General features: G+C 41.1%; 1 protein-coding gene across 1 annotated transcript in view; it reads right to left on the reverse strand.

The window, feature by feature from the left end:
* The window catches only part of ZSWIM6 (zinc finger SWIM-type containing 6), a 184,804-nt gene extending 159,988 nt beyond the window's left edge, over positions 1-24,816 (reverse strand). Inside the window, exon 1 of the mRNA XM_081053747.1 lies at positions 24,156-24,816. Coding sequence (XP_080909873.1) covers positions 24,156-24,801 — 646 coding nt within the window. The 5' untranslated portion in view covers positions 24,802-24,816. The remainder of the gene's footprint in view (positions 1-24,155) is intronic.
* Positions 24,817-25,429: the final 613 nt, after the last annotated feature.

A 25,429-nucleotide genomic window follows, 5' to 3' on the forward strand; every position in this document is an offset into this window, starting at 1 on the left:
CAATAGCGCTGGTCTGCCACCAGACCTCATGAAATGGAGCTCCTTCTCTGTTTCCAAGTTTTTACTGGCAGCATTTCCTATTACAATAACTTACAAGTAAAATGAAAACTATACCAGTTTCTTGCTTATCTCCAACTTTTTTCTTAAGCTTTGGAATGTGAATATAAGCATAGTTTAATCACAGTTGAAACAACAAAGGAGAAAGGGAGAGAACACTGGAAAACTAAGGGGAAAATGTAAACACTATAGGTAAAGAGGACATACAAAAAGGTATAAGTAAGCTTTAAGCAATGAAAGGGGAACTATTTAAAAAAAAAAAAAAATCCAGGTTGTTCCAGGAAAGTTTTCAGACAAACTGAAGAAACAAGTTCCCCATATCTGCCACAAGGTGGCGCTAGCAACCGAGAACAGCTTGGTAAAGCTTCAACTAGGAAGAGGCCAGTTAGAAGAGGTCCTGGATAGGCAGGAAATAAATGGACAAGGTTAAGTTTCCTAAATTTGCAGGTGCTGATCCATGAGAAGATTTCCTGGCCAACAGTGACATTATACAAGGACAGTTTAGTTTTTATAAAGCTAAATTTATTCCATTAAGAAGACTGTCCAATGTTCTGAGATTATTTGGAGGTATTAAAATGCCTTTTTAAATTGTTTTAATTACATCAAAATATTGTTTTGCTTTAAAGTGTAAATACTAGATGTGCCAGCCCTGGGCCTATTCCCACAGACATATTCTTTGAGAGCTCTTCATCCCAGAAGAGTTGATCACTGCAAACAGCATTTCTCAGACTCCTAGGTCAGCGGGCTTCTCTCTGGGTTCAGTCTATGGAAGCGTTGGTACAGAATTGGTGGCTGAGAGGAAAGGAGGGGCCAGAATTTTTCTCCCCCTCCTTCTCTACCTCAGGCAGCGTCCCAGGCAATGGCTGGATTTCTTCCATGACTCCAGCTCCTACCAAGAGATCCCATCTCCTCAGAGTAACCGAGCTCCTGAGCTCCCAGAAGCCTACCACTGGTGATACTGTCCTCCTGCTACTCATCTCGAGGTCGCCTCACCATCCTATCTTGCTGTCTCAGCTCCTCCATCACCTGTGTAACCAACCCCTTGCACTGAATTCCTATCTTAAGAAGTTAAGAGTGGTTTCCCTTTTCCCGGATGGATCCTAAGAAGCATATTAAGCTAGTGGGTCTGAGTGTATTAGAATTCCTTGGGAGGCTTCTGGGCCCCACCTCCAGACGTTTCTTAGTCAGTACACCTGGAGTGGAACCCAAGAACGTGCATTTCTAAGCAATTCCCTCGTAATGCTGACACTACTGAACCAAGGACCACACTTTGGAAACTGTTACAATAGACAAAACAAAGAACTGGCTAGTCATCCTGCGTTGGTCTGATCCCCCTCCTTTTCTTCACTGGGCAATAAAATCCTCAAATACTCTGAAACTCAAGGAAACCCCACCCTCTGTCTTCATATGAAAATAAAATAAAATAAAAGCTTTAAGACAGTTTCCTTACATTATTACAAAGACCAACAGGTTTCTAACAAATGATTTTAAAAAGTAAATAAAATTCTAGCATTCATTGTATATACCTTACCTAGAAACAAAATACTGATTTTAAATACCATACCCAATCTACTGTACCTTTCTACAAAGATAAAATGGATTTAGACTCTTAGATTATTGGAAATAACTTAGTCAATTAAGTCTCAAACCTAGAAAATAATCAGTTAGCATATGGTTCTTCTATCTTAAAAATTTAAGACTGAAAAAACAGTCCTAAATAATTTAAAGGGCAACTAAAGAACAGTGTCTTGGAACCAAAGTTTAAGAATCACTTATAGGGTGTTTAGATTTACGTTGACAAAAAGTAAAAATCATATATGTAAGCAAATCATAGCTGACCTGTATACATAAACAAAAAGAAATTATGAGACCAAAAACGGTCTACAGACCAGCACTAAAAATGTGAGCCACATACGTAATTTTCAATTTTCTAGTAGCCACATTTCAAAAAAGGAAAAAGAAACAGGTGAAATTAATTTGATAGATTTCATTTACCCAAAATATCCAAAATATTATCATCTAAACAAAGTATTAATGATATATTTTACATATTTTCTATTGCATCTTTCTATTTCTATTTTGATTGTCTTCAAAACCTGGCGCCAGTATTACACTCCCACACGTCTCAGTTCAGACAGGCCACATTTCCAATGCTCACTCAGCACATGTGGCTGGGGCTCCACGTCACACAGCACAAATACAAACAGAGCCTCACTAGGCTCTTAGTGAACATATTGATACTAAATACAGCCGTAGTGTCCTAACATATTGATACTACCTAACATACTGATACATGGTGGTAGTGTCTTACTGTGCTGTCTCACAAATTACTTTTAAATTACTTTTTTCTTTTTAAGGATTTAAAGCTTTAAATGTCTGTACTTGCTGTCAGACACTAAGTTACAAAACTAAGTTAACATGTGGCTCCTGCTACCTAATACTGTATTTTAAAAAACTAAGTAAACCTCTCAAGAGAATCACATTGTAAACAGGTAAGATATCATTACTGCTATTCTACTCAGAGTCCCAAAGCCGTGGGTATCTCAATTCGCCTTTCTCTAGCCCAAGGGAAGACCTAGCAGCCACTCCGGGCCTCCACTGGTCTCCAGGCTAAGGAATTCTCATCTCCTGGGCTTGTGAACAGGGAGCTAAGTCATAACTACCAACCAAATCCCCAAACTGAAGTATCTGGTCCTTTGACAGGAGACACTGATGTAACCTGATCGCTGCACGCCATTCAACAGCAGTACAGGTAACTTACTTAATGGGTCTAGCGGAATTGTGATAAACAAACAGGAAATATCAGTCACATTTTAATATGATTAAAATATTAATACTGAATTGAAAGTAGATGGGCAAATCAGCATAAGGTGCTACCCGTACCTCTTCATGATCTGTAAAATGAGACCAGATAACCTGTATACAAAATTAAAAATTTAAGACTACAAAAGTTTTTATTTTCAATAGGAAACCAGAATACATTTATGGCCTCTAATTAATACAACTGATGATCAAAATAGAATCTAAGAATGGTGTCACTGAGTACAGGGGCTGACTATAAATCATAAACACGATGCTTTGAGAAACTCCCTAAATTATTTCCGTGTTGCCCGAAAATAAGACCTAGCCAGACTATCAGCTGTAATGCGTCTTTTGGAGCAAAAATTAATATAAGACCTGGTCTTATATAGTAAAATAAGAAACACAGTAATATTTGAAAGCCAGAGTGTGATACCGGTTTAATCCAGAATCTAGTTATGTATGAATTTAAATGATACCCTAAAGAAATTCAGGGGGATTGAAATGGTGCCTCTAACACCAAACCTTTGAATCTCTCTTTCCCTTATCTGAAAGTGAGTTTTCTTTTGCACATAAAACTCTTGCCATAAACATAAATGGACTTGTATGTGCACAAGTGGTTAGATAATTACATACATACCTTTGGGGCTTAAATACATCTGGCGTCACATCACACCTTGGGCACAGTTATTTCATTTTGAACCATTCACTCTAGAGAGTCATTACTCATCCCATAACTTGGTCATAAAAAGCAGAGCTTACTCTGCATTTCAGCAATTACACAGCTTAGGTGGATTTTAACATGGCACTTTTGTAAATCAGATAATCAAAATACACGTTAATAAGTTAAAGTGCTAAAATTATGATAAGTTATATAGACTTCCTAAGCTTTTAACTTGTGATAAGTCTACACAGCAAGCTGCAATTGCTGCAGAAGATCCAGCTATGGAATAAAAGCTGAAGCCATAGGCAGTTCACTAATTTGAGGAGAGGGTTTAGTGGCAACAGGAATGAGGTCACAAGAAGGCAAAGCTAATAATCCATGTCTTATAAGCATGGATAATGTCCTGACTTTATTTACTATTTTACATAAACCATTCAGATTGCATTTACACTGCCTATTCCGAAATGAAAAAACAAAGGCCTTGGCATCTTAAACTAGTGAATGAAACAGCCCCCAGAAATGCTCCTTTACACAGTCTCATGGTTACACCTAGGAGGGAATAAGGAGACGGGAAAGATACAGCGAATCTTTCCTCACCTGCAAACAGAGAAGTTTCCTAAAAACAAAACATATAAAATGCTAAGGCTTTCTCTGCTCTAAGTGTTAGCTGGGGCTTTAGTCTATAATTTAATAGTAAGAAAGGCCACAGCACTTCAGCAAAGTCCGCAACGTCCCCACCAACGGAGCCACTAACACAGCCCCCCAGCAGCAGTGCGTGTGCAGCTCAGCCGCCTCCAGAGCTCCCACTACTCTAATCTTCTCTTTGAAGTAGCTCCCACATACGTGGCCCCCCAAGTCTCCCACTAAAATCAAGGAACTGATCAAAGAGAAAAATGGTACTTGTTTCAAGCCAAACTATTCATGTCATCAAGTGTTGTGAATCGAACTGTTTTTTTAAAAGCTCAGCAAAGAAAAAAGTCACGTACAACTGAGTATCTTATCAGCTCTGAGAAACAAGATACTATGGGTCATACAACATCCATTACCACCATGGTGGAGAAGAAACTAAAATGTAGCACGTTCCAAAAACTGAACGCTGTTCAAAGGTCACAGTGCTGATTCTGAGTGGTGTCACGGCAGAGGAGGTCTCTGAACAGCATCCTTCCTGCCTGGCAGGAAGGCAAGGCGCCCCTACAACAGTCAGAAAGGCACGTGGTGCAGTAGAAAGATCCCTCTGGAAGGCTATGAGGCCTGGGTTCCTAGACACGTGACTCAGCATCATCTCATGTCCCAGTTTCCCCAGCCACAGACTGAAGAGAATACCTTCATCTCAAAGGTACTAGGCAGGTCGGAGGTCGTGATTGTACAGCACAGAACTGGTACTCAGAAAGCGGCGGACGTGATGAGCTGCAACTGTATAAAACGGTAAATGAGCACAAGTTTCAAATTAGAGTTGACTCCCACCCCCACCCCAAACAAGAAGTGAAAAAGGTTCAAGTCCATCCAAGATCACTTTGATAGAACAGAAATAACTTCGTGTGGCAGACTCAATTGTTAGTTCTTACCCGCATCATTCCAGCCTGCTGCTTTGGAGTTCAATTGCCATGAGGAATCAAACATTAACATGACAAAAAAAGATTGAAAAGGAAAAGCTCAAGCATAAGCAAGATGCACAGAGGAACAAATAGAAAAAACTGTTGCCCACGGACCTGCTGAGGTCCCCGTGAGCCTGCGAGCTCTGCCCAGGCCAGTGCCCTGCCACCATGACGGAACACAACTGCTCACCGAAGAGAACTGAGAGAAAGAGGAAAGAGCATGACCTACACAAGTAAGCAAGAGAGTCTCCTGTTCTAACTACACACCCCACCATCCTCTCGAAACCTCTGGCTGTTTGGTGTTTGAAACAGGCAACACCTAGCAACCTGAACTTCTCAGACTACGTAGAAGAAACCCCCAGACCAATACAATCGGCCTTGATAAGGGGGCTTCTCAAACTCTTCTAAAAACGTCCCTCTAACAGCAGAGATGTATGAAAATGTACCTTTGGGGGATCTGGGAGTGGCCCAAAGCAGCCACAAACACAAACTGGGCTGTTTTTCAAACAGACACATTCTTTGTGGGATAAGGGGGTAGACGGAACCACTGAGTAAAAGCAGTGCCTCTTCCTGGCAAGTTAGGAAAATATTTCCTAAGTAAAACACCGTGTCCTCCATCCATTATTCAACAAGCTTTTTCTGAAAGTCAATTATGTGCAAAGGGTTGTACTAGGAGGTGTGGATACAAAAACACATACACATACACACACACATACAAGCAAATGGAAGAGACGATCAAAAATCACACAGGAAGTTATGATTAGGGCGACAAAGGAGAGAAAGAACTCTACCAGATGTCTCTGAGCCACGTTGGTAATTTAGGCATGAACTAGGCAACGAAGGGCATTCCAAGCATAAAAAAGAACACGGGCACAGGCCGCTAGCCGGGCACCTTGGAGGCAGCTGAAGGGAGGGGAGAGCAATGTGCACGCGGCAGATGAGGGTCCAGGCGGGACCCCGCAGGCCTGCACACCCACGAACGGCTTCAGTCCTGAGCACAGGCAAAGCCACCGAAGGTTCTGCACAGAGAGCGCAGACACCAGCATCCCGGCTGCAACAGCGTTTTAACAGCTGATCCCTGCCCATCCAAAAGTCACGAGCTGATGACACTCTTACAAATACATGAAGTCCATCTTACGTATGTGTGTACATACACAGAAAGAAAAATCTCCATGGTACCCATCAGAAGTACAGGAAAGCCATGAATAGGCCCTTCAAAGGATAACTAGAGAAGCAGAGGAGGCAGGGAGTTAGGTCACATCAGCACAGCTTTTAAGGGCAAGGACTTCTAAGAGCATTGAAAACAGAACTGAAAAAAATACACAACCAACATTTCAGTTCATAGCAAGCTCTTAACATTTCACTTTCAACTATTTTTTAGATTCTTTATTTGTAAATCTTTAAGTCAGGAGAAAAGGGTTCGTGAACTCATTTTACTGATTTAAGTCCCCATAAGAAGGGAATGTAGATCTTAGGATATATAGTAATGGGACGTGAGAAATTCAGAAACTGTATCTGAAACTCAGTGTTTTGTATCATATTCCATACTCTGCTTGCCTGTGATAAATATTCAGGGAAGCCTAGAAACAAAACCCCAAGTGATTAGGTTAATCCATAAACTGTCCATTCTCTTTACAAATATCATTGAATTGATGTTAGTTGTGCCCCTTTTCACTTTCGGGAGAATAATTCTAGATAGAGTTCCAAGACAAAATTCAACAATCATTAGGGTCAAAAATAAGGGAGGCATTAAGGCCATAACATATTTTGTTGAATAATACATGTTCTGTTTAGTTGCACTAGATGAGGCAACAATTATAATAAAATAGTAACAGATGAATCTATAAATCCTGAAATTTAAAGTTTTAATAGTAATGAGACAGATTTTTTAAAGTAACGTTTCCCTTCTCTGATTACAAAATCAATACATGATGACTACAGGGTTTGGGGAAAATACAGAAAGCGAAAAGAAATAATGATGTAGAAAATTAGGGAAAACTGGAGCACTGCATAACAATAATATATTCCCCCTTTGTGTAACTATTTAGAATTCAAGTACTTTCATGTATTCCCATGTGGGTCTCTTAACAGCCTCATAGTAGAGGTGACAGAGGTATAATTATTCCTACTTTATAAGGACTCAAGGAAGCCCAGGGCCAGTAAGTAATCTGCCTCAGAGTACACAGGTACTAGTAAACCAAGACCCAAAGAAGACTCTAGTCTCCTGGTGGGTCAGGAATCTTCTCCAAGCTCATGGCCTTGTGATTAGCAAATGATACTCCCCCAAGTGACTCACTGCAAGTACCTAAAACGATCAGAACTTTAGTGAACATCAATCTAAGGTAAATGAAGAATTCTATCATTAATACAAACAGATGCTACATCACTATAACATTAAATAAGGAAAGGAAAATTTACATACTCGTATCTTTAAAATGGAAAAAAAGTATGTGTGTGGGGTGGGGGGGGGAGGGCGAGGGGGGAGGAGATGGGACACATCACCTCAAACCATGGATACCAAACGCTTTAATGAATTGCTTCCTTTCGGTGTGAATGAGCACCCAGACAGAAATCCTACATTTCCTATCTAAAAGAGATTGAGTGGAGCCAACTGAGGAAGACCAGAGATAAGCTGAAGGTCTCCTTCCAGTCCAAACCCCTCCCCCTTCCCTCTCTTCCTCTCACTTTCTCCCTACACACAGGCTGGAGCATGCGCGCATGCAAACATTATATATAGAGTGTGATTCATTAATTACCCCCCTTCTTTTGGAAAAACAAGATATATGGCTAGGGTAATCATACACTATATCATCTGAACTGGAACACTTATCATAGAGGTGACTATTCATAATTATGCCAGGAAAGGAGGCATCAAACAAAACTGACTAGGCAAATGAGAACAAGTGGGCACCCAACCCCTGGATAACCCACCCCTCTCGAGCAATGGGTTACACCCTTATTGTTAAATTACTGTTCAAAATACTGGTTGGTGTATCCCATTTTATGCAAAATTGAGTCTTAAGCAAAATCCACCTCAAGGGAAAGTCATCATTATTTTGTAGACCAGTTGTAATAAACCATTCCTATTAACTAGCCAGTCTTTTCACAAAGTGTGAGATCTAGTGGGATATTTTGAAATTGTATGTACTTTGCAAGTCATCTGGAAAAAAAAGGTTTAAAAAACTAATTAAATTTATTTTTGCCAGTTTCTTTAAAAAAATGAAATATCAAATAAAAGGAAAAAGCAATCTCTTAATCCCTCAAAGGCATGTATAATTCAAAGTTATTTTCTTGGGTAACCCAAAAGCACTGTTCTACATGAGATTTCCCAAATTATCTTCTTTTTTAGAAGTTGGAATCATCTAATAAAAAAATTGTTTTCAGAACAGCTTTTTGGCCGACGCTATTAGCAAGTTAACAAGCTTCAATAAAAAGTCCCCTCAAATAAGGAAGGTTAAAAAGAAACCTAACATGAGATGTTATTGATGATAACAAACCAATTCCTAAAACCAACCTGCCTAGCGGGGTCACACTCCTATTCAAAATACCTCTTGAGAGACTAAGTTACAATACAAATTCAGATTCACAAAATTAGACAGAAATTGGAATTTGGACCTATTTTTTTCAACAACAAAAATTTCATACAGGCCCCCAAAAAGACTGGCATATAATCTAAGTCTATCATTCACTCAAGTGACATTTCAATGCCCACTACATACACACTGCATGGGTACTATTAATTGTTGGCTGTCCTGGATTTAAAATTTGCCAATTGTTTTTTTCAATAGAGCAGACTCATTTTTCACTACAAAAAGGGACTTTGTATTTAAAGATTCTGTGATTCTCATCCCAAAAAACAAGACTAGACATATCCATCAAACAATGGAAAACTCAAAATGACTCTAACAGTGTTTAGCAGAGTATTTTTACATTGATTTGTTAGTACTCCATATCTTGAGTCATTTTATAGTCAACTGTTGCTCCTTCTATCAAAGATGCTTAGAAATCTGCAATCCTAAAAAAGGATTTGATTTTCTCATTCTCATAAGAAACTGTCCCTCATTCCCTCCAGTCTTCCCATTAAAGATGAGGTCCCCAGCTGTGCTCACAGGTTTAGAACGGGCCATGAATCGGATTGGCCAGTGGGAGTCTCTGCAACCACCCTTTGTAGAATTTCAGGAAGAAAACCAGATTATCTAAATGTACCTGATTTACTATTATATCTTTTTAAAAAACAGTATGATGCTTTTAGATTTCTTAAGTACAGCTTTTTGAAAGATTCAAGACATAGACTTCCCTGGATTTATTAAATAAGGCTTCTTGAAAGAGTTGCATTCAAAGTTCAATTCTAAATGATTAAAATGACAAACCAAAAAGGCAAAAACTAGTTGCACCAAAACTGTAAAGGATCAGATGGAAACAGCAACTCAAGGAACACATTTCTAAAACAGCCTCAGGAGCTGCAATAGCCAATGCATCCCCAAGACCACCACACACAGAGAACTTGCAGATTACATCTGAACTGTTACTCTCTTTAACAGGAAGAATGGGGGAAGAGGAAGTAAAAATATATGTTTTTATATAACAACATTAAATAAGCAGCCCAATGAAATATAAATTCCTTAACTAAAAGAGGGAGAGGAAATGAAACCTCTATATTTGAGCATGGTGACTTGAATTGGTACTTGTCTGAGTTTTAACTCACCACTATCACCATTCCATCCAAAATCACACACACACACACACACACACACACACACACACACGGTTTAAAAAATACAAACCACATCATGTGTCAAAAAATAAATTTCACCGAAGAGCATGGAAGTCTCATGATTTAACAAGATCAAGACAAGCTACTGCTAAGCTATGAGTTATGAGTACCAATACAGACCTAACACTTACACAGAATTTTGAATAAACTCGTAGTCATTGGCTCGTTTTTCACCAACTTTTTTTCTAACAACTTTAAAATGATAAATTCTGAAAACAAATTATGAAAAATAAATGAGCATGAAAAAGCATGGATGAAACTTAAATTACTGTTGAAATAAGAATTTTTAAAAATCTATCCATTTTAAAATAAACGTATTTTGCCATAAATTGTTACAATGAAGTTCTTTAAAAACGTTTTTTCTCACTGCAATAGTCCTTTTTGAAAGCAAAAATGCAATACTATCCAGTACTTTCTAATTTCCTGGTCTTTATGAAACCAGCTTACACAAAATGTCTTTTTAATAAGTTGCTAAGAGAAATCCATGAAAATTGCAAAGAAACTGCTTTGACAAGTTCCAATAAGGAAGGTCATTTGAGCACTTTGCTTATGAGGACTCTAAACAGCACAAGTCAAGCTACCTTCTGGGCTCTGATTTTAATCAAGCTCCGCAGCAGGTGACATCATTTACATGACTCACCTAAATAAAATCTAAATTACATTAAGGATCCAAAAGATAGTCACTTACCTAATACCACCCAGTAGATTACAATGTTCTATGTATCATGTTAAATTTTACACACAGCACACCTATCTGCAGAAACATACATACATACATCAATAGATCTGTCTCCAAGCGACTTCTGGAACACCTACCATAACCTCTAACTGAAGGAAGAGACCATACGGTGTAATTACTACACTGTGATGTGGTTCAATGTATTTGGTAGTCTATCCCCAAGACATTCTGATTATATTTTGTGGTGAAACTTTTGTTTTCACCCTAAGAAATAAAATAGTACTGGATCAGCAACAGCAAGCTGCCCAACGTGCTCTTCCCACGATGTAAGCATCTCATTTTAAGGTGTAAGAATTTAAATAAAATTTAAATAAATCCAAAACATCTGCCTTCTCTAAGCTAGTAGATCCACATTTACCTTTCACTAATCCTTCACCTTACACTTTCCTTTTTTAAAAATTGTTTTCCAATAACAGCCGATATTCAATATTATGTTAGTTTCACATATACTGCATAGTGGGTGGATATTCATACCACTTACAAAGTGATCCCCCAGATAAGTCTAGGCCCACCTGACATAATAGTTATTACAACATTATTGATTATATTCCCTATGCTGTACTTTATATCCCGTGACTACCTATTTTGTAACTGCTTATTTGTACTTCTTAATACCTTCACTTTTATCACCCAGCCCCATACCCCTTCCCACCTGGCAACCATTAATTTGTTCTGTAGCTCTGAGTTTGTTCCTGTTTTGTTTATTCACTTATTTTGACTTTCGGATTCCACATATACATGAAATCCTATGCATTTATCTTTCTCTGACTTATTTCACTTAGCATAATACCCTCTAGGTTCATCTATATTGCCACAAATGTTAAGACTTCATTCTTTTTTATGGATGAGTAATGTTCCATTGTGAGTGTGCGTGTGCACGTGTACACACACAAGGTGTGATAAAAAAAATAGTGTTTAAATTAAGAAAAATTTATAACAGTAAAAGACATATTGCCATTAATCCCTCTCAAAATACTCCCCCTTACTTCGAACACACTTATCCCATCATTCTTACCACTTTATGAATAAGTTCTGGAAGTCTTCTTTTGTGACTGTCTTTATTGTGCTGTCGTGGCTGCCTCGATGTCCTGAATCGATTCAAAATGTTTACCTTTTGTGGTCATTTTGACTTTGGGGAAGAGCCAGAAGTCGCACAATGCCAGATCCGGTGAATAAGGTGGATGAGGACACACTGTAATGTTTTTATTTGACAGAAATTGCCATATACCAGAAGTGATGTGTGACATGGAGCCTTTCCGCTGTGATCACAAAATATGGTGAATGCTGCTGCCAAGTGCCATCCAACAGAAAGGCAGGGGTCTTCAACTGAGGAAGCAGCGCATTGAACCTTAGTAACAGTGTGTGATAAGTTTCAACTTGTTCTGCAGTCAGTTGGGTGTGAGCTACAGTTGAGAGGTGTGTTTTAAAGTGTGCCATAAATCATCCTCCAACATAACAATGCTCTGTGTCACACATCGTTTCTGGTATACAGCAATTTCTGTCAAATAAAAACATTACAGTGTGTCCTCCCTCTACCGTATTCACCAGATCTGGCACCGTGTGACTTCTTGCTCTTCCCCAACGTCAAAATGATTCAGGACATCAAGGCAGCCACGACAGCACAACTAAAGACACTCACAAAAGAGGACTTCCAGAACTGCTTCAGAAAGGGGCCAAAATGATGGGATAAGCGTGTTCCAACTGAAAGGGAGTATTTTTTTTTAAGGTTTTATTGGGGAAGGGGAACAGCACTTTATTGGGAACAGTGTGTACTTCCAGGCTTTTTTTTCCCTAGTTAAGTTGTTCTTTTTTCAGTCTTAGTTGTGGAGGGTGCCATTCAGCTTCAATTGTCCTTTCAGTCTTAGTTGTGGAGGGCGCAGCTCAGCTCCAGGTCCAGTTGCCATTTTTCTAGTTTCAGGGGGCACAGCCCACCAACCCTTGCGGGAGTCGAACCGGCAACCTTGTGGTTGAGAGGATGCACTCCAACCAAGCCATCGGGGAGCTCAGGGGCAGCTCAGCTCAAGGTGCCGTGTTCAATCTTAGCTGCAGGGGGCAGAGCCCACCATCCCTTGTGGGACTCGAAGAATTGAACTGGCAACCTTGTGGTTGAGAGCCCACTGGCCCATGTGGGAATCGAACCAGCAGCCTTCGGAGTTAGGAGCATGGAGCTCTAACCGCCTGAGCCACGGGGCCTGCCCCGAAAGGGAGTATTTTGAGGGGGTTTAATGGCAACTTGTCTTTTACTGAAATAATTGTTTTGTTTTGTTTCTAAAGATTTTTTTTATTGGGGAAGGGGAACAGGACTTTATTAGGGAACAGTGTGTACTTTCAGGACTTTTCCAAGTCAAGTTGTTGTTCTTCCTATCTTAGTTGTGGAGGGCGCAGCTCCAGGTCCAGTTGCCGTTGTTTAGTTGCAGGGGGTGCAGCCCACCATCTCTTGCGGGAGATGAGGAGTCGAAGTGGCAACCTTGTGGTTGAGAGCCTGCGCTCCAACCAACTGAGCCATCTGGCCACCTGGAAGCTCAGCGGCAGCTCATTGACTTCATTCTAGTTGCGGAGGGCGCAGCTTGCTAGCCCATGTGGGAATCGAACCGGCAGCCCCATTGCCCAGAGCTTGGGTTCTAACCAACTGAGCCACCCGTCCGCCCTAATTTTTTTTTAAACATTCGCCATATTGTTTGATAAGACTTCGTATGTGTGTGTACCATTTCTTAATCTAGTCATCTACTGATGAACACTTAGGCTACTTCCGTATCTTGGCTATTGTCAATAATGCTGCAGTGAACAGAGGTAGGCATGTATCTTTCCAAATTAGTGTTTTGGATTTCTTCAGATAAATACCCAAAAGTGGGATTGCTGGATTATATGATAGTTGTGTTTTTCATTTTTTGAAGAACCTCCATACTGTTTTCCACAATCCCACCAACAGTGCAGGAGGATTTCGTTTTCTCCACAGCCTCTCCAACACTTGTTTGTTGATTATTTGATGACAGCCATTCTGTCACACCTCAGGTATGAGGTGATATCTCATTGTGGTTTTAATTTGCATTTCTCTGGTGATTAGTGATGTTGAGCATCTTTTCATGCCTATTGGCCATCTGTATGTCCTCTTTGGAGAATTGTCTATTCAGGTCCTCTGCCCACTTTTTAATTGGATCGTTTGGGTTTTTTCACCTTACACTTTCATATTTAACGACAAAGTGAAGGAAAAAAAATCAATCTGATTCTGTTTCTAGTTATTTTGGCCAATTATTTTTTGCTACCTTAAGAACATCAGATCAATGCACTAACTAAATGTTATCCTGCCACCCAACAGATCTAAGTACATTACACCACTACTCATTGAATAAGCAAATAATTACTATCCCTGTTTCTATTCATCTTCAATGTAGTCCACGGTACACAGAAAATCATTCCTAATCTACCCTCAGCTTTTCTGTTTGCCACTATAGAAAAAATATAAATACTATTCTTCTTACCAAAGATAAAGATTCACCCTGTGACATTCTTTTTACTTCTTTCCAAAATTATTCAAGAACAAATACAGTATTTTTCATTTTAAATGAAACTGATAAATAAGTCCTTAAATTCACATGTGCATCCAAAAATTTGAAACTCAATTTGTAAATACAATCCACATACTACTCACTGGCTCTAGGGTGTAGAAAATCTAGACCCAGATACTGATATTTCAACCAAAACCTAACTGCTTCCTATAAGAATAAATAATAAGTGTCTTTATTTGTTAAACATATTCCTACAGCACTAACCAAACATAAACAGACATAACTTTGTTACCAAAGGGATCATTGATAACTGTAGAAAAATCAGTACATGTCTTTTATCAAATGTCTGGAAACACCTATAATTATAGAAACCAATTCATACTCCGTAACTTCAAAAGCAATGACAATTTTAAAGATGCCCAAGGCATAGTAAATAAATCGGGCAAATTTCACACCTCTTGGTGCCACCACAAAACTAAAATTATTGAGATGGACATAAGTCTGATCTGATAAATTCTTAAATCTTTTGTCCTCTAAAACAGTTATAGTATGATCACTATCAAAAATTAATCCTTTCCAGAAAAACATCCCATTTTGAAAAAGTAGAGGTAAGTAGAATACCACAGCACAGAATATGTTCGAAAATTAGTTTAGTTTGATAACCGAAAAGTTTGGTTTTTGACATTTGCCAGCAGTCCCACAACGTGCTGGCCCTGTGCCAACATGGCTGGGTGCCAGCCTGATGTAGAGCCAGGCTAAAAATAGCAGTCAAGCAGCAGCTGGAACACATAGGTCCTTGTGACCTCAGCTTTATTTCCCTAAATCAAGGGAGACTGGGAGGAAGGGGACAACTGCAGGGAAAGAAAGGAATGGAATATAGTCTCTTGGTTGGTATTTCCTACCTCTTCCAATTTCTTGCCCTTTTTTCCTACCACTCCCTCCTGCTTAATCACTTCCCCCAATCCCATTACTCCACACCCAAGAAAGGAAGAGACAGAGAAAGGGCAGTGAGGGCAGGACTAAAAAAGAAAGGAAAGAATAAACTGGAGCTCTGAGGCAGGTTGGGCCATCTCCTGCCCTCGAGTCTCACTTGATCCGACCACCATCACAAAGCAGCCATTGGTCATTTCAATCCTCAGCTTTACCATGGGTCTAGAGAAAATAGAAGACAAAAACGACATCGGTGACGATTGGAGGAGGGAAGGAAAGGAGAACCAGATGACGGTAGGAGTACAAAATCGTACGTGCTAAGGAAACTTGAAGAATGTTAAAAATAAAAAACTAAGTCCTAAAGCAATACTAAACATATTTAAAGTCTTCACATACAGCAAACAAACTTCTGGTATTTGAGTTTTAGGGGTTCATTTTATGACAAATATTTATAAAAATCATGACCATCTTCTTTGTAGAAATGAGTTAATATAAAGCAGTAGCAAGAGCAAAGGTTCCACATTACCAAATACAGCGCTGCCTTTAACTTTTTTGGGACTTTACCAAGAAAAACCAATAGCAACACCAGAAGAGGCTCCACGCTCAGCCCTTTACACTGAAATTAAAAATACCTATACTTCATGTATAAAAATGCTCGTTACTGTCAGCAAATATTTAACAGGTACAACATGGCATATACATGGTGTATGTAAGCGCAGGGTGGAAAGTTTGCGAACTTAATTGTCCAACCTCATATATCATACTAAATTGTACTGGTGTAATTAAGTACAAAATTTAAACCTTGATTTTGTAGGCTCATTCTATGTATCTTCCTAAGCATATTTTCTGTATACCTTCCAACATTATGGATCTGACACCAATTAACAATGAAAAATGCTTTAAGTAAACAGACTTAAATAAGGCAGGACCAGGCAGTGAGTCACCTGAATTCTAAGCACATTAAATTCACTAAATGAGCTTCCAACTTATCTGATCAGTTTATTCAGTTAGTAAGAGTTTAAATGTACTGGCAGGTTTTATCATATCCTTCCAATTAACATCCTTCCAATAAACTGTCTCTTTCAAAGACGTTAAATATTTTTACCAGCAACAAGAAACAGCATAATTCTTTATCATAACATTTTAAAAGGGCCTTAAAATGAGATAAATATATAATTTGTTAAATATACCTTGAGAAATTACCTTTGCTGCATATACCACAATTAGATGTGGTTATTCTAGCCTGCATGTTATTCCTCTTTCAAAAGTTAAAAACGTCTGATGGAAGATGACCAAAATCACCCCACAGAGCCATTCTCCAAACGCTGAAATTCACTCATAAAAGGCATTTTTGAAATACAGTTTTTCAAGACAAATTTTAAAAATACACATTAAAAAAAAAATCACAGCTATGAATACAATTTAAAATTCTAGCCACTATGAAAGACAGTCTAGAAAGTATCAAGAGACCATAAACCTACAGGTTCATTTTTAATGATACTGCATCACAGAAATTATTAGTTAAGGGTCAGAGTACCAACCAGAGAGGCTGTGTTCTAGCTCCGTAGTTTACCAGCCCGTGTCACCTTGGGCTAAAGTTACTTGCGCTTCTTTCCTATGCTTCAGTTTCCTCATCGGTAAGATGAGAATAATAAAAGTACCTACCTCATAGGGCTGGGCTGTTAAGAAATATAAAGCGCTTTGAATAGTATCTCACACATGGTTCAGTGTGATGAAAGCAACTGCGATTATTACTATCAGTAAATGTTGTTGCAGTGGTATTAGGAGGCTCACCATAAATCATGTTCAGCTCAGAGAGGAAAAGCCCCAAATCAAAGAGCCTTTAAAAGTTAGAGAGGTTGAAGTTTTGAGACCACATCAATTGTGTAAATGAAGTGTATCTAGAAGCAGAGCAAGAGATTATACTGGCGAAATGGGGGAACACAAAAACACTGAAAAATGCACAAAAACTGGTCAAATACAGATATTACTGGATAACTTCATAGACATACTAAATTCAGAACAATCTAATTTCTTACTGGGAATTCTCTTCTGCATAAGCACTTTAAACTGTCAGTAAATTATTACATGGGTGTACAGTAGTATACTTTCATGTATATTCACACAGCTGTAATATAGTTTCATACAATTAGCGACTATAACTAACTTTTCCTGGACTTTAATTTCATTTTAGAACATCTCTACAATTTCCAAATGTCTGCTAATGATTTACACTGTATTTAGTACACTAGAACCATTGCTTAACTGAAGCCATTGGAATGTGGCCTGAAACTAAACTGCTATCTAGAAATACTTCTACAACATTCAAAAAAATATCAGCCAAATAATCTCTCCCAACAGTCCAGTCAGTTTACATTCAAGAATATGCTTGTTCTGATTGCTAAGATTTACCAAACATTCCCAACAAATTAAGAGGCAGCTGGGTAATGGAAAAACAGATATAAAATTTAACTTTGCAAATTACTCAACATGTCTGTGCCTCAGTTTCCTCATGAGCAAAATAGGAGATACTGAAATTAATATTATCTTTTCATCTCTAAAATCTCCACAGCTCTACAAGTAGATAACAGCTATTATGCAAGAGTAGTTTATAAAAACAGCTCCTCATCTTGAGTGTATTTTGTTCTGAGAAGACATGGAACATGGCATCTACACAGAGATCGCTGGAACATGCTTGGGGTAACCATACTCAAATGGAACCTGGGTTCACTGTCTCCTTTTCTGCTCTCTTGTCATTGTCAAATTAGTTACAAATAGCAAGTAAATATATGTCTCTCTCGCTCTCTCTTTTTCTTTCTCTCTCTCTCTCTCTCTCTCTCTCTCTCTCTCTATATATATATATATATATATATATCTTTTCATCTCTCTCTCTCTCTCTCTATATATATATATATATATAGAGAGAGAGAGAGAGGAAGGGAAGGGAAGGGAAGGAAAGGGAAGGGAAGGGTCCTATTTTTAAATCATGTACAAAGCATATCCTCAGTAGAACAAAAGGCACTGAAAGCAAAAACTGGTAAGATACTCAGATTTTTTAAACAAACCTAACCAACCCACTTTACTTTTGAGACTGGCTAGGATTGAGAAACAAGAGTCTCGTTTCATGGGGCAAGACTATGTAAATACGCAACATTTTTCTCCAAATAATCATTTGATACTGATTTCTGCGGAAGAGACGGAGAGTCTTCCCACACATTTAAAAGAGGAAAACAGCTCGTTTTCTAATTTATAGTAATCCCCAAATTTTAGATATGTCAAGAAATTAATAAGCCAAGAAACTTAAATTAGGGTTTTTTTTGTTGTGAAAAAGGACCATTCTTGAAACTGTATCAGTTATTTAAAAGGTAACTTACGGTTTTGTAGGTTCCATGTAGTTTATTACCATTTAAAAAAGAGTTGCGTGTGATCTGCTTTGTTTCTAAGATATTTATATTTACCTATAATCCACACTCTTTTCTAGGATATTTTTCCTCATAAATATAACTGAAGGCCAACAGCAGTTCAAGTTTAATGATTTCAATATAAAAATTTCTAACAGGACAGGAGTTTGTTTTGTGTACATGTGTATATGTAAGTAAGCTTCTTAAAATAAAGGTTAACAAATTCATTTTGCATAATTGAAGAAAATTAATTTGCTAATAAAAATATAAAGCATGTAAGCATGTGGAATTAGTACAAATCCATGTGATTTTTAAGAGGGACAGTTTTCTTTAAAAACATCAGTCATTCCCCCACTGCCATCAAGTTGACTGAACATATTACTAGCTGAAATCACACATTCTTAACTAAACTCTTAAATATGAATGTGAGCACAAAAGATAATGCTGGTTGTGTCATTCCAAATTAAACATTTGGAGTTAGAATTGATAACAATTGATTATCCACTGTAAAAAGAAAAGAGGCCTCTGAAAAAAAATCAGCCAGGATAACAATCACTTGAATTATTCAATTAATTACAATAATTCTATTAAAAGGCATATTCCACAGGCATTCTAATGTTTTTAAAAGGAAAAGCATCAAAGTCTCATATCTGCAAAAAGGATAAAATGCAACGTACAGTTGAAATAAAACAATGGTAATGGCCTTTTCCTCTTCAAGGGCATCCTCAGAATACAACTGTGTGGCCAAGAAATTGAAGACTGAGGAAGAGTAGAAATGTTTGCTTCATCAAAATCCTCAATTCCACCTTCCAATATGGTTGAAATCTTTTGGCTACAAAAAGTGTTGTCTCCTGAACATTTGAGAATTCCTCTCTGGACCAATACTAACCATCAGAGAACTAAGTATAGTATCAAATTCCAAAATTTCCTCACCTAAAATTGAGAACTTCACTCAGAACAACGAACACATATATGGTATGCACTTTCAAAAATCAATTGCAAGCAAATCACATCTAAATTTACACAGAAAAACAATAAAAAATACACATGCACCTAGTTCCAAAATTTCTTCTTTTTTGTACTTTTTCATTAATCAAAAGGCAAAAAAGTGTAAGATGTGATTCTGAATTGTTCTACATTATTACTTTAATCTTGAAAATGTATTCAATGAAATGTACTATCAATAAACAAAACACCCAATTCTGAAAGTAATTTAGAATCACATCTTCATATAATAATCTCTAGTCTAAAGAAAATCAAAACACTCAAAGGCCAATAAACTAACCTTAAATAAATTCACTGATAAAAATTTTTATCCCTTAATTCTAATAATGATAACCTTTTACTGCCTTGCCACCCCCAAACACAAAATTTCGATTTATGAATCTGAAAATACCCTAAGAATGTGTTTACCAAAGTGATAACAATTGTGAGCAATGTTCTTTCCTCCCAAAAGTAACCAGGAAAAAAAAAAAGCAACTCCTTTTAAAACTTATCTCCACCCTTCACATAAAAAACCCTAGTTTTAGAGATTTCTTGCTTTTTATAATAATTATTTAGTTACAAATAAGGAATGTTTCATAACAAAACAAAAAATATGAATGTATACCAGGTCTTCAGAAAGGGGAGACACACACACCCCACAAAACAAAACATAAATGAACTAAAAACACAAGGTACTTTTTCTAAGATTTTTTTTATTACAAAAATGTATATTTCTAGCTTTAAGAAAAATCCAATCGTAAGAGGCATAAAATGAGAAGTAAAATCCCCCCAAAGCCTTGCCCATTCATTTGGCTGCCTATCTCCAAAGATACCCACTATTCAACCACTGCTTGTGTAGCCTTTCCAGACATTTTTATGCATCTATATGCAAGTCTATCTTTTTTTGTTTTAAACAGAAATTGTAGCATATTATATGAACAATTGGCTTGTTTTGTTTTTAAATGAAGTATTCTGGTCACCTTTTCTCATGAGTATACATAAATCTACTTCACTTTTTCACTGTTGCGTAATATTCCATCGAGTATTCCTTAACCAGTTCCTTCAGATAGAAACGTAGATTGATCCGGCTTTCAGTACTGCAGACTATACTGCCATGAGCATCGCTTACTGTACACAACAGTTTTGTGCACTAATATGTCTGTAGGATAAATTCCTAGGAATGACACAAAAATATTGTATCCTCTTCTCCCACTTCAATCGAGTATTGTCCACCCATCTTGTTAGTCTTCACCAATGCGACAGATGAAGATGGCACATCATTTTTACACAAGTAAAACTGTGTCTCTTTTTGAAAGAGTGAAGATGAGTAAGTTTATTAATCATGTACATTTCTTTGTGAACTGTGTTTCCCATTTTTCTACAGGGTTATTCATCTTTTTTTTTTTTTTTTAACCAAGTTAGTTCTATGTCAGCCTTTGGTCAAATATGCTACAAATATTTGCCCCAGTTAGCTGTTTAACTTGGTTTATCATGTTTTCAGTCCTATAGGAATTTTCAGATCTTTTTATGCAATTCCATTTATGTATTTTCCTTTATACTTAAATTTTAGGTCATATTAGGTAAGCTCTTTCCCAGAAAAAAATTTTGGGAAAATTTTATGACTTCTAAATCATTACTTAAATGACGTCAATAATTTTTACATGCAAGCACCTTCAGTGATAGCTCCAATATATCATGATTTGACAAAAACAAGCCAACTCTGCTTCTCTAAAACATCCTATAATGAACTGAGGAAGCGCTCTTTGTACAACTACTACACCAAAAGTGCAGTTTTTCTTTCCTTTGACTTTCTCTTATTAAAATATAGGAGTTGAAAAATAACAAGCAAGTTATGTTTCTGGGAAGTCTCAATTCTCTGTCCCTCAATCCTTACTTAAATAATCTTCAACAGCATAAATATAAAATGAAGTTCAACAACTAGATTTCCCCTATTGTAGCTATAATTTAATCATCTGAAAGATGACTAAAGTCAGTGAATACTCCCTGTACAAACAAACTTGTAATTTTGCAATACCAGAAAATTGCTTATGGTGCTATCAACACTGTACTCTGTTCTTTTCCATTTCAAGTTCTGAAGTGAAAAAAAGTTCCACCTCAAATCACAAAATTATAAAATAAGCCTCTTGAGTTACTATACCAATTCAAACCACTACTTAGAGCTAAATTAGATGGTTAATCTAGCCACTCTCTGTTCTCCATCAAAAAAAAAAAAAAAAATCCTGGTCATAAGTTTTCTATCTCACAGTGCCAGCTGCCAGGCATTTAACAGCCTTCCATCTCTAAGCTGACTGGCACAACAAGTAATACAACTTGGAAGTTAAGGAAATTGGCAGAACTCAGAATGGGGAAAAAAGAATATTTTCCAAATTTCTGCAGCACTTGTTTAGCCCGTATGCAAGTGTTTCCAAAAGGGTGGTCAACTCTTCAAAATTTTAAGAGTAGCATCATACTACTTCACATGAACCAATGCCAACTTCATTCAGTGGTCTCCTTCCCCTTTGGGAACTATTCAGAAAGTTACTATTTTCTTTTACAACTCACGCAGGCCTCTTCACTGATGAAAGCAGGCAAAGCCCACGCTGTGTGTCTGTCTCCTAGAGAAGATTGCATCTTTTATTTATCGCTCCTTGGCTTTATTTTCACAGTGAATTCCTGGCTTAAATGCAATCAGCCAAGAAACCCTCCCTATGTGCTCTCCTGTCATTCCTCATTGCTTGCAAGCAAAATCAAGCACAGAAGGGGGAAAAAAAAACCCTCAACATTACCAGCCAAGCCATAAGAATTCCCAAACTCTAGTTTGTTATACTGAAAACCCATCGATGTGCTTCAATCCGTTTCAACCGGGCAGGAAACAAGAGAAAAACAAGGCATAACTTGAAAAAATGTTAATTACATTTTTTTAAAGGATGGATGGATAACCTCGAAAGTTGAACCTCCTCTAGACAGAAGGAAAGGGTACCGAAAAGACAACACTAGGGGCTGCCTTTGGAAATAAATGACCATGCAGAAAATCACGTTTGCAGATTGCATTAGAATTCAAATTAACCAGACAGGATTAAAACAAATCTGAATTCTCTCTTGGGGCCCTTCTCCAGACCCCCACTCGCCTCCCAAAGATAAGAATAAAAGGAGCTGACTACGGAAAGAAAAGATTAAAAATCAGAGACAATGATGCCTCCAAACCGCCCCCCATTCATTAGGTACCCTGTTCATCACTACAATTTAAAGTACACAGCATTATGGGAGGGGGTAAAAAAAATGCCGTTGGCAATAAGAAAGATATGGGGAGAAGGGAGTTTCACTGTAGCATTGTTCTTTTCAGTCAGCTCAAACATCCCCATCGCTATGGTTGAAAAAGATATCTGGCCAGGGAAGGGGAAAACACACACACACAGGGGGCGGGGGCGGGGGCGCAGGGAAAGCTATTAAACTCGGTATTTGAGAAAACTCTCCTGGTCTATCAGAGAAAGGAGGGCTGTGCAGCTTTAAATCACAAGTCCTTCTCTGGCCTTTGTCAAATATCTTCTACTTTACAAGCCCTGAAAAGAAATAAAGAGACTCTTTTGTTTGGTTTCCCCTTTTCGCGGGGGTGACAGAAAACTGAAAGGGGCACAAATAAACCTGAAAATGAGAACAAAGTGCGGGGTCGTGCCCGGCTGCCAGGCGGCCGCGGAGCCCCCCGGCCTCGCGCTCCTGCCGCGGCCGGCGGCTGCGAGCGCATCGCCTGTAACGGCTGCACGGCTCGCACGGAGCACGACCCCCCGACCACCCAGCGCAAACCAAACTTCGGCGTCAGGAGCGCCCGGGCACCCCCGCGGCCCCACGGAAAAGGGAAGCGCGAGCCGCTCCTTCCCAGGCTCGCGCCCTTTAATTCGGGGCTGTCTGGGGGCGCGTGGGGCACGTCCCGCAGGAGAGGGGTGCAGCCCGCCGCCCCGTCCTGGGCTGCTCCGAGACAGGGGACGCGCGGAGCCAAAACGACACCGAAATCCCCGGGCGGCCGGCGGAGCTCGCCTGGGCCAGCCCGGACGCCGCAGCGACCGCGGGGCACCACGGCCCGTCGAAGCACGGAGAGGAGCGGCCACCGAGTGGCAGTGAAACGCATTCCCTCCCCTCAAACAGAAGGGACGGGGAGGGGGAAGAGGAGAAAGAAAGGGCAGCGAGCGACAGACAAGAGCGAGCAGCGCGAGAGGCAGAGAGCGGCCCGGCCACCGGCTCGGCCCCGGCCGGCATTGTCTGTGCGGCCCGCGCCCCCTCCCCCGCCCCGCACCGCCCCGCCGCACACCCTCCGCCGGGGCCCGGCCGCCCGCCCGTCCGCGCCTTTGTCCACATCCACACCCCCAAAAAGGCGAGCAGCCCTCCAGGACGTGCTCCCCGGGAGAAGAGCGGAGAATGGAGCAGGTCGGGGGGCACCCGACACCCACCCCGCCAACCCCGCGGCGGGGCGCGTCCTGCTGATTCATTTCCCACTCGCGCCGGCCCGTCCGGGGAGACAGGGGGCGGGGAGGGGCGGGGAGCGGCGGGGAGGAAATGGGCGCTCCGCTCGGGACGACGGTCCGGGCCAGTGAGGGCACCGGGAGGGGGTGCGGCGCGCGCTGACGGAGCGGCTGCCCGGGGGGAGGGGGCCGGCGCCCCCTCCGGAGGGACCGACGGACGGACACACGGCCCCCGGCGGCCCCGTGACTCACCGACTTGCAGGACGTTGTCGACGCAGCCGCCCTCCAGCAGCGCGATGCCCCGGCGAAAAGGCAGCCGTGTCTCGTCGCCGCCGTCCGCCGCCCCGGCGGCCCCCACCGACGGGGCTCCGGCCCCGGCCCCGGCAGCGGCGGCGGCGGCCGAGGTGGCGGCCGGTGAGGACGAAGAGCCGCCACTGCCCGCGCCACCCGCGCCTCCGCCCGCGCTGCCGGGGCCGCCGCTGTCGTCGCCGGGGCCGCCCGCGGCGCCGCTGCCGGTGTTGAAGGACGAGTACATGCAGATCTCCCGCTCGCTGCGGGGGAAGGACCAGTACACGATGCGGCGCTGCACCGGCTCTGGGATGCGCTCGAAGCGCTCCTCCACGCGCTGGAACGGCCACTTCTCCGCCACCTTTCGCGCCGCGATGTCCAGCAGCGACTCGGGGCTCTGGGTCTTGCCCGGCGGCAGCAGCCCCAGCGCCGCGCCGCCCCCGCACGCCGCCGTGGCCGCACCGCCCGCCCGCGGGCCCGGCCGACAGGCAGAACTGTAGCCGCCACCCGCTCCTCCACCGCCGCTGCTTCCCCCGCCGCCGCCCCCGCCGCCGCCCGGCCGGCAGCACAGCCGTTTCGCGGGAGGAGGCTGCTGTCCGCGCTCCGCCATGACCGCGCCGCTTCTAACCCGACAGCGGAAGTGCCGGGACCCTATAAACGGCACAAGGAAGCGCGACACGCACACGCCGCCGCGACGCCACGCTGCCATGTAGGGCCCGCCGCTCCTTGTATGGGCACAAGGGGTGGGGCCTCGGCCGTGACGTCAAGGCTGAGGCGGGGCACTGATAGGGGGACCTAGGGCCATGGGTGGGGCCTATGCAAATCGCTAGGCTGAAACATAAATAGAGCACTCGCCGGACACGGGGGTAGCGGGGCCGGCGGGGTTGGGTGCCCGCTGGCTGTGAGAATATCAGGCTGCTGTGACGCGGGAGGCGGGGCTCAGGAGGAGTTCCCGCGGGAGGGGGCGGGCCGCCGGACTTGGCCCAAGGTGGGTGGGTCTCTGCGCCCCCTGCTACTCAACTTCCCTCTCCAATTCCCTGCCTTCCTTTGATGTCCGGCTAGTGAGGACGCGCCTCGTGGGTCGCAGCAGGGAGGGAAGGGGAAATGGGGGGGAGACTCCAGGGAGGGGTCCGGGCTAAATGGGGGGCGGGGCCCGCGGGCCGATGCCCCACCCCCCCGTCAGAGCCTGCCCGCCGGGGGAAAAGCCTCTGGGCGGAGGAGGCGCTTTCAAAACAAAG

The sequence above is a fragment of the Rhinolophus hipposideros genome (genome assembly GCF_964194185.1).
Source record: "Rhinolophus hipposideros genome assembly, chromosome: 7".
NCBI lineage: Eukaryota > Metazoa > Chordata > Mammalia > Chiroptera > Rhinolophidae > Rhinolophus > Rhinolophus hipposideros.